Below are 12,630 nucleotides of genomic sequence, written 5' to 3' on the forward strand. Positions count from 1 at the left end.
ATCATATAGTGCTTAGCTTTTCAATGGTCAAATTAGTATGCAAAATCCATATTCTTTATGTCATTGTCTCTCTGTCGTAATGTGCGTGAGCAAAACTCTTTTTTCGTTTGCTAATATGTAATTATGTAACTAATATATATATATGTTTTTTTTTGTTCTTTTCATTTCAACCATGATGATCAGATATTCTCTTTGTGTTTCTGATATGTATTTAAAGTTTTACACTATATATATGTCGTCTTATTAATAACACATTGAAAATGATATTTCAAGAGCCAATTACGTCCGAGTTCCATATTGCGGATGAGATTTTAACGATAGAAACAAAATTAATTAATATTCGTTTAATTAATATTCGTTATATCTCTTTCAAAATGTATATAAAAACGAGAAAAGTAAGTGGAAGAAGAAAAAATACAAAAAAGTAAGTAAAAGAGAGATGTAGCAAAAATTTAAAGCGTGATAGAATTGGCAATGATAACCAAAAAAATTGAGGTTCCCATTGAGATTCACATTGTGTGTACCCACGTGCTTTGTGTTCCACTTCTTCCTCTTCGATCTCATCTCATAACTCATAAGTCATACCTAATTTAAACAACAACAAAAAAGTATTTAAGTCGAATAGTATATATTAGAATTTTGTTAGTTAGTTACTACGTTGGTTTCAATTTTTATGCAGCACGTTCTCTAAGGAGATGTACAAGATTGTTATTATTCGAGTTGTGAATAAGATACTTTGTGTGGTTTACAATTAAATTATACGAGTGTTTGCGTCAATATTAAAGACTCGTAGTCCATCTTCAATAATTAAAGTGGTGACCAAAAGTAACAATTAAAAAACAATGACTAGTTGACTTAGCAAAACGATTGTATACAAATCCAAATGTCTACTTTGAGAAACTAATTAAGGGCAAGTGAAAGTTGTAAGATATAAAACCGTAAGTGTTTTGTACTGATTTTTTTTTTAGCTAGCTCAAAGGAACGTACATTGATTCATTTGGGTTGTTGTTGTTGTTTTTTTTTTAAATGAACATTTGGGTTGTTTAAGTCTTTTAAAGGAAACATATGCCATTATAAATTATTTTTTAGATACCGACGATGAGTTGGTGTAGCGGTTAAGTTCTTAAATTACCAAAAACGTAAAGATATGAGAAGTCGTTGGTTTGCTTTGTGAGTTGTGAAAATTTTGCATTTGCTCTTCAAAAATAAATTACATGGTTTGAACACCGTCCTAGAAATGGAAATAGACGTCTCCACGGATCCAAAACCTCCTAATCATGAAAAAAATAAAAATTAGACCAGATTTTTTGATGATCCAAAACATAAATCATTAACAACTTTTGGTTGTGACCACAATTTTTGTTTGCTTTAGTACTGTGTGATAAGTTGTGACCACAATTTTCTAACTCAACTTATTTGTGTGAATACTAATTTTGAGAAGATGATCCAAAATATTAAAAGTCATTAACAACAACAAAAAAAAGTCGATAATTGACTTGACTCTAATTAAAATACACATTTCCCTCAAAAACAAAAAAAAAGAAAGAGAGCGAAGGAGAAGAGAGAAATTATGGTGGCTGTTCAGTTATTTACCTGGAAGCCATTGATTCTCCCTTCACGAGTAGATCGATTCGCGTCTTTTAACAGGTTTTTTCTTATAATTCAATTTGCTTGCTTTCATGAATCATGGTGGGTGTGACTTATCCATAAGATGATGGTTATGAAATTTGTGATTGTCAAAGATTTCGACTTTTTATTTGGGTTTTTGTTTCTTTTTCCGGTGAAGCTGTTTTATGTTTGTTTACTGTATAAAATGTAGTAGAGTTTAATGGGTTTTGATTAGAAATGACGATGGTTCTTAATTTTTGGAGTTTTAATGGAAGTTCTGAATCTGGGTTTAGGGTTTAAGTTGGAATTGAATTTGGGACTATAATCCAAAACTGAGTTTTAGTCGCATTGTGTATTTAATGCTTACAATTTTTTATTTTTGCAGGAGCTTGAGTTTAAAGGCTCTACCTTTAGGTGGGATTGAGTCTTTTAGATGCCCAGGTGAGGTTTACTACAATAAAGGATTTTAATGCAATTCTTTAGGGTCTCATTGTTCATGTTCTTCCTATACTACAGGGACCTTCAAAGTCAAATCTCAGAGGACAGGAGACACAGAGCCGTCTAGTGTTAACCTGAATGATTTTAATTCCAAATTCCATAAGGTGAAGCTAAACCATGTCCAGTTTCATGTATATATCCTTTTTTTCTTGGTCCTGTACTGTGCAGAACAAGTCGAATAATCTGTTCCTTTCGTGTTTAAGAAGTTCTAGACTGCACAACGTTCCGTTTTTTTTTTTCTTTTTCCATCTGATGATTATTCTGATATCTTATATACACCCGTTTTTTTGGTTTGAAGGATGAGTCTTAGGTAATTGTGTTTACTGGTGTATGTAATGTCTTTCAATGTGTTTGCTTCTTGGATAGTTATCGAGATTAAATATTTCGTATCCTTAAGATATAATCTTCTTAATCTGCAGAGTCTTCCATATAAACTGGTGGTAGGATGCATCCCACTGTATGTGGTGTTCAGGATAGCGCAAAAGATATGTCAAGTGCTTCCCCTCCTCGTTCAGAACTCAGTGGGGGCTGGCTTGCCTTTTGCTTGTGCATCGAACTCTCTACCTACTCCTCTCAAGTTGGACGTCTCCGTTCCTTCTTTTCAAGATATCAGATGGGGTCTTGCAAGGTTTCTTTACCTGTTCAATATTCAGCTTGAGAAGAACATTGGCACGTATGTTCTAAACCCAATATTTCTTACCCTCATGGTAATTGTGTTTCTTCTATTTCTGTAATATAGTTGTATGTACAAATGGTACCAATTACCGAAGCAACTGGCGGTATTGGATGGTTAATATTGGAAAGTGTCAGAATTGCTAGGATGAATCACTAAATTTCAAATGATACAACATGGAAATAGTGTAAAAATTGACTTAAATCTTTCGGCTTCCAATAGTGTGGACATAGAGGTTGAGGATCACCTAAGTTCATATGTAGTTTTCTATTTTTTTGTGTGACTATGACATCCGTTTTGATCCCTTGTCGTGGCTATTTTAGGTTCCTTGTGGCGCTCATGATAGCATGTGTATCGTTTGTTATCATTGGGGGACTCCTATTTTCAAATTCAGGTAACACAACTTTATTTAACTTAGCTTATCGATTTAAAGCCTTCTCAAGATCGTCTTAGTGTGGTTATATGATGAAGTTTTCTGAAACTCTATACATGAATGATAAAACACAATTCTTGGTTTTAGTCTGATGAAGAAATTGTAGAAAAGCAAAATAATCTAATGTATGTTATATATTAAGTGAAGACCCTTGTAAATGGACTTAACTCTAACGTATGAATTTCCATTGCATGATTTCTTACTTATGTGAAGGAAAGACCTACCATTAGAAGACTGCCTTTGGGAAGCCTGGGCATGCCTCATATCCTCTTCTACTCATCTGAAGGTCATGATTTGCTTCTTCACCGATCCAAAGATAATTTCAAATTACAAGCCTCAAGATATTTCTATGGAGTTCTTGAAACTAAATGCATATATGTCTACTGAAAAATGCAGCAAAAGACACGCATAGAAAGAGTCATTGGATTTGTCCTAGCCATTTGGGGAATATTGTTTTACTCTCGGCTTTTAAGCACAATGACAGAACAATTTCGGGTAAGTTCTTGAGATAAACGCTACTGGTGAAAAATGACTGTTAATTGGTACAAATTCGTAATCGCTTTGGCTGGCAGTATAATATGACAAAACTGAGGGAAGGGGCACAGATGCAAGTCCTAGAAGCTGATCATATCATCATTTGTGGAATAAACAGTCATCTACCTTTCATACTAAAGCAACTGAACAGCTACCATGAGCATGCTGTCCGCTTAGGTACCGCTACAGCTAGGTATTTTTGTCTCTCTATATATCTACAATTTATTTCTCGGCTTATGTTGACTGGGATACTTACTTTTCCTTGTTACATGCTTTCAGGGAAGCAGAGACTTCTGCTCATGTCTGATACTCCAAGGAAGCAGATGGACAAGCTAGCTGAGGCGTACTCCAGAGATTTAATCATATTGATATCCTTACACAGAGGTAAACTGGTTGACATGCTACCTATTAAGCAAAAGTGAACCTAAAGTGGTTGACATGCCATATTAATTCAGGTTCTTGTTGGTTTGCATACATTTACAGTGCTGATTTCATGCTGTCTACCAGTGCAGTTGTAGTCTTAACATGACGAAATCATTTGAGAGGGCTGCTGCCTCTATGGCACGTGCTATTATCATACTACCAACGAAAGGTGATAGGTAAGAAAAATTCAACTCTCGGAAAGTATATGTGTGTCAGCTTTGAGAAAAAAGATTATGGAAACTGAGAAGTTCCGGGTAGATATTTGAGTAGTAATGTTTTTAGTGTCGTAACTCTTTCATCTTAGCTTTTCCATAGTAAAATACATATCGATATGTTTACTTAGCTAGCTTAGCAATTGGGATATATATAGGACGCGGTTAAGAGAGTTATGTGTATATGCTAGTGGTAAAATGTATGGAATCTCACTACTTTGTAAAAGAGGAATCAATTAAGTTAAACATTGTTTCAGGTATGAAGTTGATACAGACGCATTTCTTTCTGTATTAGCCCTTCAACCTATACAAAAGATGGAATCGATCCCAACCATTGTAGAGGTAAATTAGGTAACTATATATTGTGCAGTAATGGTTCTGTTTATAATGCTTATCTTTTACCTTTCTTGCTTCTGGAAATGAATGCAGGTTTCAAGCCCTAATACGTATGATCTTCTCAAGTCTATTTCGGGATTGAAAGTGGAGCCGGTTGAAAATGTTACGTCGAAATTGTTTGTCCAATGCTCACGTCAAAAAGACCTGATAAAGATCTACAGGCACCTACTAAATTACTCAAGTACGGTGTGCTTTCATCTTTCATTACTGCTATCTATGTTAAGAATTTTATTTCATGTTTGTATTATGTATGTATTCAAGACTAATTAATACCAAGTCTACTCGTTGCAGAAAATGTATTTAATCTTTGCAGCTTCCCCAATCTAGCTGGGACGAAGTATAGACAATTAAGACTGGGGTTCCAGGAGGTAGGATTGACTCTTGGGAGAATGTTTTTTCGTTCTTCGAATCAGTACCTTTTGATAGTTGTTACGAATTTCATTCTCTACATGTATTCCTTTCAGGTTGTGGTCTGTGGCCTTTTACGAGATGGGAAAGTAAATTTCCACCCAAATGATAACGAAGAGCTCATGGAAACCGACAAACTATTGTTTATCGCACCTCTCAATTGGAAAAAGAAGCAACTATTATATACAGACATGAAACTTGAGAACATTACAGTTGCGACTGATACTCGGAAGCAAGTGTTTGAGAAAAAAAGATCACGGCTAGCAAAAATTACAGTGCGTCCTCGTAAGTCCTTATCAAAGGTCTGACTCCCAACTGGCCCCTGTAATGCTTGATTTATACTGGGCTTTCGAAAATTTTGAGACCTCTGATTTTCATTTCTATGGTTTACACAGGGATCAGATTCCATCAAAGGACCCACAGAATCTATACTTTTACTTGGTTGGCGTGGAGACGTTGTGCAAATGATCGAGGAGTTTGATAACTATCTTGGTCCAGGCAGTTCAATGGTATGATCATATATCATTATCTCTCTCTGGTTGGCTCTCACATAATGAGTTACTAATAAATTTCTGTACACAGGAAATATTATCGGATGTACCGTTAGAGGACAGAAGAAGAGTGGGTGATAGTATGAGTTCAGTGAAAATCAAGAACATCCAAGTTTCGCATAAGGTAAATCAAGAACAAGAAGAGGGTCAAAGTCATTGTGTATTGATGTTTTTCAATCTTCTGTAGGTTGGGAATCCTCTGAATTATGATACATTAAAGCAAACTATAATCCGTATGAAAAGTAAATATAGAAAAGGCAAAAATATTCCTTTGACCATCCTTGTCATATCGGATCGAGACTGGCTTCTTGGAGGTAAGCATTTGCGACTAGTTCTTCTTAGTTCCGTCTTTTGCAATAATGGTAACACTAACAAATAATTTGATGTCTTTTAGATCCATCTAGAGCAGACAAACAATCCGCTTACTCTCTTCTACTCGCTGAAAGCATCTGCAACAAGCTTGGAGTAAAGGTAATCTTTTAACTTTTCATCGAATCCTAACCACATTGCATAGGTAGAATTCGTCTTACTTTTGTTGTTTCTTTAGGTACATAATCTAGCCTCTGAAATCGTTGACTCAAAACTCGGCAAGCAGGTATTGAAAGGCGTTTTTTTTTTTTTTTTTTTTTTATGTTAGCTTCTTCACGGTTAAGTTGCTGAAACATTATACAAAACCATACAGATAACAGGACTCAAGCCGTCCTTAACTTTCATAGCAGCAGAGGAAGTTATGAGCCTTGTAACAGCACAAGGTTACATTTCATCAATTTCGATTTTGTTTCTTGTTTATCTGTCCACAATCCGAACAATAGTAATACTCTTTTCTTTATAATCAGTTGCTGAAAATTGCGAACTGAACGAGGTATGGAAGGACATTCTAGACGCAGATGGTGACGAGATATACGTTAAGGTTGAAAGAATCTCTTCCTTTGTTTGAAAAATCATAAAAATTGCAGTCTGAAAATCTCGAGTTTGCTTTTGAGATACACAGGACATTGAACTGTACATGAAAGAGGGCGAGAACCCTTCATTCACTGAGCTCTCAGAGCGAGCTTGGCTAAGGAGAGAAGTCGCCATAGGCTACATAAAAGGCGGTAAAAAGGTGAGTGTTTAATTACTCTGCAACATACATTTAACCTCCTCCTCTTCACGGACATTGATAACTCGGTTTTCCGTGGTTGCAGATAATCAATCCGGTTCCAAAGAACGAACCTCTCTCCCTCGAAATGGAAGACTCATTGATTGTTATATCAGAGCTTGAAGGAGACCAACCCATCACACTATGAAAATATTATACAATCTCATATACCACATATGTTATAGTTTCTTACACACCAAGCGACATTGGGCAAGGAAACTGACTCAAAAATGCAAACATTAAATAAATCGTTTAATTTGTACAAATAAACAAATCCTTTTACATCGAAACCTCTTTTATTCATTGCTCTTAATTCTTTATTTGACCCCAAATAAAAATCAGTCTTTGTAATGATTTTTATTCATCTTTATTTCCAGTGATGTATGGAAAAGAGCATTTTTTTTTCAAAAAGGTAAAGATATTGCCAAAACTTCGAATTGATTGCTTGTGGTGGGCTACATGGACTCACTTAGAAATCAATGAACGTTCTAATTTCTATGAACAATCTTGTATTTTTTTTTTTTTTTTCACTGTCTCCCATGGATCTAATTATCTAAAGCTAGCTCAATCCAGGAACATCAGCGCCATCTATGCTCTCCTTGACAAACTCTGGCTCGTTACTTAGGAGACAACACAGAACATGACAAAAACACACCAACAAATCTTTGTATTCACACTGTGAAGAGAGGAAAGTTTAAACTTTGAGAAATGTAACTGGATAACGAGTTCACTGAAACAAAAACAGTACCAATTGTTACACAAAGTAGGAGCAAAGCAAGCAGGAGAGAGATAAAGAGACCTTGTTATGTAATGGCTTTATTCAAATTTCTCTGCCTTTTTTTTTTGGCTTTTTCATTTATATATTAGGAAACAAACTTGGAACTACATGTTCCTACACACAAGGAAGCAAATGCAAACAAAAAGGAGGAAAAAAAAACGTGAGTGTTCCTCCTTTTCAGGAAGCAGAAGCAAATCAAACAAAGAAACAAAGGAAACAAAAAGAAACAATGGAAACAAATGAAACAAAGGAAGCAATTGGTACTCTACTTCGATTTCTTCACTCGGTTTGGTCGTCACTTTAGCAATTGACCACTTGTCATCACCCGTTATTACTCTGCATAGCTGGACAACTTAGTGATATCTTCAGGTAGCTTTGGACAATATCTGACAGAGAATTCTTTAAGGTTAGGAAGAGTCCGAAAATTCCAGCAGATTTCCTTAAGTTCAGGCAATCTATCTAGATCAAGGGATTCCAGGTTCCCAAAGGGAAGAACAATATCTCGATGCGCTTTGGTAATACTCATTCCTTTCTCCTTATTTATTATTTCTTCTATTTCTCGTGAATCGCCCACATCTAGATTCTTTAGATTTTGAGCAAATAACAGCCATGACAAATCCCTTTGCCCTTCCAAATTGAATATAAAAACAGTGGAGAGTTGCTTGAAGCCTGGAGAACTTGTAGATGGAAGAATTACCATTGGTGAAAGCTCCCTTCTTTCTTTGCTTTTCCAATTTATCTTCATCTCAGATATGTTGCAGCTCTCAATTGCAAGGTATTGAAGACCTCCCAGAGCTACCGTGTTTAATTTTACACGAGGTTCTGACATATATCTTAGACATAAACGTCGAATACTACTCGCCAATCGGTCAATTCCTTGTATCCTTTCCAAAATCGTGGCATCCTCTATGTTTGCCGTTAAAATCTTCAAGTGCTCCAAGTGCTGTAGTTCCTCCATTAATATGTCATCAACACAAACTTTGGAATAAATTAATTTCAACACTTGCAGATTTGGTAAGGTTGCTGCTATCCCAACAAGACTCTCAAGTGCAACAGTGTACTCCAGATTCAAGTAGATTAGTTTCCTCAACTTCTTCAGACCAGCTGGTAGCGATTCTATCTGTGTGCGTGATAAATTGAGATATTGCAGGGAACCTAAGTTAGAAATTTCTTCCGGCAATCCAACAAGCCCCCAGTTTCCAGAAAGATCCAAGACCACAAGTTTTGGCATAAACCGAAAGAATCCAACTGAAATATCCACCAACTCAAAGCTACCTGAGACTGAGAGTAATAGGGTTGAAAGGTTGGGGCAGTTGGGACTGCAAGATATCTGCTCAATGTGAGTACGAATTAAAGACATCTGTCTCACAATCTCCCAATTGATGTCATTCGGTATCAGACGTACATGAGCACCAGATTTCACACAAATTGTTCCTTGTTGATTTCCGTAGTCAGAATTTATCCAAAGAGCCATCTCACGTATCACATCATGCATTTTAACTCCGACCCCACAATCAATCAACAAATGAGCACGAACTAACAAGCCAAATATATCATAACCTTGGTTGGTACCTCCATCTTCATATCTGTTCGGATTTATAAAGCCTTCGCAAATCCAGTATTCTATCAACTGCTCCTTCTTTATTTCAAAATCTTCAGGAAACAAAGAACAATATAGGAAGCACGATTTGATTTCACCATTCTTCAAGCTATCATAACTGAACTTCAAAACGCCAAGAATTCTTTCTTTCATACCTGGAAACTCGTGGCCAAGCGAATTCAGAACATTAATCGCAAGATACCATTCTTGTAAAGTCTCTTTACATGCCATGGCTTTGCCAATGACATTAAGTGCAAGTGGCAAGCCATGACATTTTGCAGCAACTCTTCTTGCAAGTGCGGGAATATCCTGATGGCCGCTGAATATGACATCTCCAACCGTAATTCGAAACAATTCCCATGCTTTATCTGGTGACAAACAATCAACTTCTATCTGCTTGTCAGCTTTCATGTCCTTGCAAACTTCCTTCGAACGAGTGGTGAAACAATCTTCGATCCATTTGCTCGAGTTGGAGGTGGAACTCCTATCTTGTTCAGATCCATTTCGCTCCAGAGATCATCCAACAACAACACAAATTTCTTTCTATTAAGGATATTGTCTATGCACAAAGCTTTCTCCTTTTCTGTTTCTTGTTTCCATTCCTTGTCAAGACGTAATCTTCCCAGAATCTGATCTTGAATGCCCTCATACTGCAAGTCGTTAGATACCACAACCCATATCACAACATCAAATTCACTCTCCAATTCAACAAATTTGTTGTTGATACAAGCTAAGAGGGTGGTTTTTCCTACTCCCCCCATACCATAAAGACCCAAGGTTCTTATTTCATCGTTCATGACGCTTTCCCATGCCATTTCAACCAATGTATCCAAACCCACTGTGGTTTGGATATGCTTCTTCTCCGCCTTACGTATAATTTTCTGCGCCACCTCTACAAAATCTTTTTTAGATAGAAGTTCTTCAACTTCTTCCAACATCTTCGATACCTTTTCACCATAATTGTAGCTTGATACGCAATCATTAGAGCAATATCCAAACAAACACAATCTTCCAGTTTCAGTTGCTCTAGCCGCAAGCATATCATTGAATTGGGATTCAACACTTTTTACCCTTGAAAGCCATTCGTTGACTTGAGCAAGCCGTTGCAAACCTTTATCTTCTTCTATGGAAACTCTTCCTAACAGATCATCTCGTCTATTCTTAAGTTTTCCATAGTTGTCTCCAGAGCATCGAGATTTGACTCCATCAAGTGAATGTAGTTTCTATCGCTTAAAAAGCAGCCACATGCAGCAGTGAAGATTTTATTCCAGGGTATTAGTAGAAGCCAGTCCGCCATTTTGCACAAACTTCAAGAAAGAAACCCCCGGGATTACTGCCAAGGCGATGCAAGAAACAACACAAGAGAAAATGATGAATGGTGGAGAGAAAGAGGAATACAATCGTGCATTCCTGTACTGACTGTATCAAGAAATTATAAGTCAAGAGAGCAATGTCTATTAGTTTATTGAGAAACTGAAACAGTCACCAATAATTGTTTAAATGAGATTAACCAGTTTATTAAAAGTAGTGGTAGCTTCAAGAAAAGTCAGAAGTTTGATATCCACAAATGTGAAATTTACTAAGCCATAAAATACGAAGAGCACAATCCGACAGACCGGTTTAACCGGAAAATAATCCGGTTCAACCTAGTTGTGTATCCCCTAATACGCTGCGTTCTAACGCCGAACAAAGAAAAAAACACAACCCCTAATTTTTGTCTGTTGCTCTCTCAAGTCTCAACTCTTCCTCCTTCTTCAACTACTTCAAAAGCTTTGGCAAAATCCTTTAGTCATGGCGCACGGAGGTTATGCCAAGAGAAGAGTTTCGGAACCTAATCAGGCGGCGGGAAGTAGTCGGAGGTCGAAAGTATTGCGTGTAGAGAAGAAACCTAAGACTGTCTCCATCAAGAATCAGATGCGTTCCGTTGAACGCTTTCTTCGTAAAGTCAGCTCCTTTTCTCTCTCTGAAATTAGGGTTCCTTTGATAGAATCTCTCTTAAAGTTCCAGCCTTTCTGGCGATTTAGTTAGCTTGTGTGGTGTAGAGCTTAAGGGTTTACAATGTTATTCCTAGGTTGTGTTCTTGTAGAGAATTTGATTATCTATGGTCAATTAGAACCAAACCCATTTGAGAATTTTGAATGTTGATGTATTTTTGATACTCTGTAGGATTTGCCTCCTGAAGTAAGAGAGTCTTTAGTAGAGAAGTTGGAAGATTTGAAGAAGCAGCAAGACGCTCATACCCGTCTTGCTGTTGAACGTAAAATATTCCTTAGGAACAGAAAGATTAAGTTCTTTGGTAAGAAGAGCTTTTACCTGTCGTCTAATATTTAGTCATGATTTAGTTAGTAATGATGCCTGAGAAGTTAGAGCTTTTTATTTTCTTGATTAGAGCGGAGAAAGATCGAAAGGAGTATTAGACGTCTTGAGAAGTTACAACGTACTTCATCTGCTCATGTGGGCGATACAGATATAGCTGAGCAACTAAGTAAACTCAAAGAAGACCTTGAGTATGTTCGGGTAAATTCACTTTTACTTACTCTACCTTCCTTCTTTTTTTACTATCTCTCATCCTTCTGCTTGTTAGTTATATGATTTAGAATGAGCTTAGTTGAGAATCTCTGTTCTTCTTAAATGTGAAATTGCAGTTCTTCCCGAAAAATGAGAAGTATGTATCTCTTTTTACTGGAGCTGAGGATTCAGAAGTAATTGAGAAGAGAGGTAAAATGCGGAAGCAGATCAAAGCCAATATTATTGTTGCTGCTGCTAGTGGGAAAGAGTTAGAAGGTAAACACATGATATTTAGAGATGCTTATTTCCCAACTATGAAGTATCATAGCTAATAATTGATAATTTATGTTATGGTTGTCGACAAACAGAGACAGGGAGTGAAGACGATGGTCTTCTGGACCTTAGTGATGATGATTTCTTTGATAAAGGGAGTTCAAGCGATGAAGCAGACGCAGATGATGAATTGACCGATAAAAGCGCAAAGTAGGCCTAGTTAAATGTGGAATACTTTCTTTTAGACGTTAATACTTTTAATTGAAGCTTACTAATAAAGAGAATTTCTGACTAAATTTCTTAGGGAGGCTGCTTCTAGTGCTTCTGGTAGAGCAACTTCTGGCATGTCTAGTGATGAAAGGAATCAGGTACGATGAATGGTGATGCCACTTTTTACTACAGACATGGTTTCTATGACAAACTCTGATTTAAGAATTTGAATGTTGTGAAATCTTGTAGAAGCAAAACTCTGATAGGGCTTTAATGCCTCCACCACAAGCAAGGTTTGAATCAAATTATAGAAAGAATTCATATGTACAGAGGAATGAGATGCCATCATCCTCGAGAAACAACACTTCAAACAGAAGAAGTGAGCCT

At 36.6% G+C, this 12,630-nt stretch overlaps 3 protein-coding genes across 3 annotated transcripts; 2 read left to right on the top strand and 1 right to left on the bottom strand.

Annotated features, from left to right (window-relative positions):
- Positions 1-1,543: 1,543 nt before the first annotated feature.
- LOC9299139 (putative ion channel POLLUX-like 2) lies at positions 1,544-7,194 on the top strand. Its single transcript, XM_021019262.1, is given in 24 exon segments — positions 1,544-1,647; positions 1,994-2,049; positions 2,125-2,210; positions 2,526-2,779; positions 3,103-3,173; positions 3,431-3,498; positions 3,609-3,707; positions 3,785-3,939; positions 4,027-4,097; positions 4,100-4,130; positions 4,259-4,345; positions 4,639-4,723; positions 4,811-4,958; positions 5,069-5,145; positions 5,242-5,487; positions 5,581-5,694; positions 5,768-5,860; positions 5,924-6,050; positions 6,131-6,207; positions 6,284-6,331; positions 6,419-6,488; positions 6,573-6,646; positions 6,728-6,838; positions 6,921-7,194. Coding segments are annotated over 24 exon segments (2,427 nt in total). The 5' UTR covers positions 1,544-1,570; the 3' UTR covers positions 7,023-7,194.
- A 763-nt stretch (positions 7,195-7,957) lies between these two features.
- LOC9299138 (probable disease resistance protein At5g43730) lies at positions 7,958-10,797 on the bottom strand. The gene is given in 3 exon segments (XM_021019268.1): positions 7,958-9,698; positions 9,701-10,420; positions 10,423-10,797. Coding segments are annotated over 3 exon segments (2,562 nt in total). The 5' UTR covers positions 10,550-10,797; the 3' UTR covers positions 7,958-7,983.
- Positions 10,798-10,884: 87 nt separating this feature from the next.
- Positions 10,885-12,624, top strand: LOC9299140 (rRNA-processing protein EFG1; the record flags this gene model as incomplete). Its single annotated transcript, XM_021019274.1, has 7 exons — positions 10,885-11,196; positions 11,419-11,548; positions 11,642-11,769; positions 11,898-12,036; positions 12,129-12,243; positions 12,338-12,401; positions 12,493-12,624. Coding segments are annotated over exons 1-7 (861 nt in total), but the record flags the coding sequence as incomplete, so codon positions are not given.
- Positions 12,625-12,630: the final 6 nt, after the last annotated feature.

The sequence above is a fragment of the Arabidopsis lyrata genome, assembly GCF_000004255.2.
Source record: "Arabidopsis lyrata subsp. lyrata unplaced genomic scaffold ARALYscaffold_37, whole genome shotgun sequence".
Lineage (NCBI taxonomy): Eukaryota > Viridiplantae > Streptophyta > Magnoliopsida > Brassicales > Brassicaceae > Arabidopsis > Arabidopsis lyrata.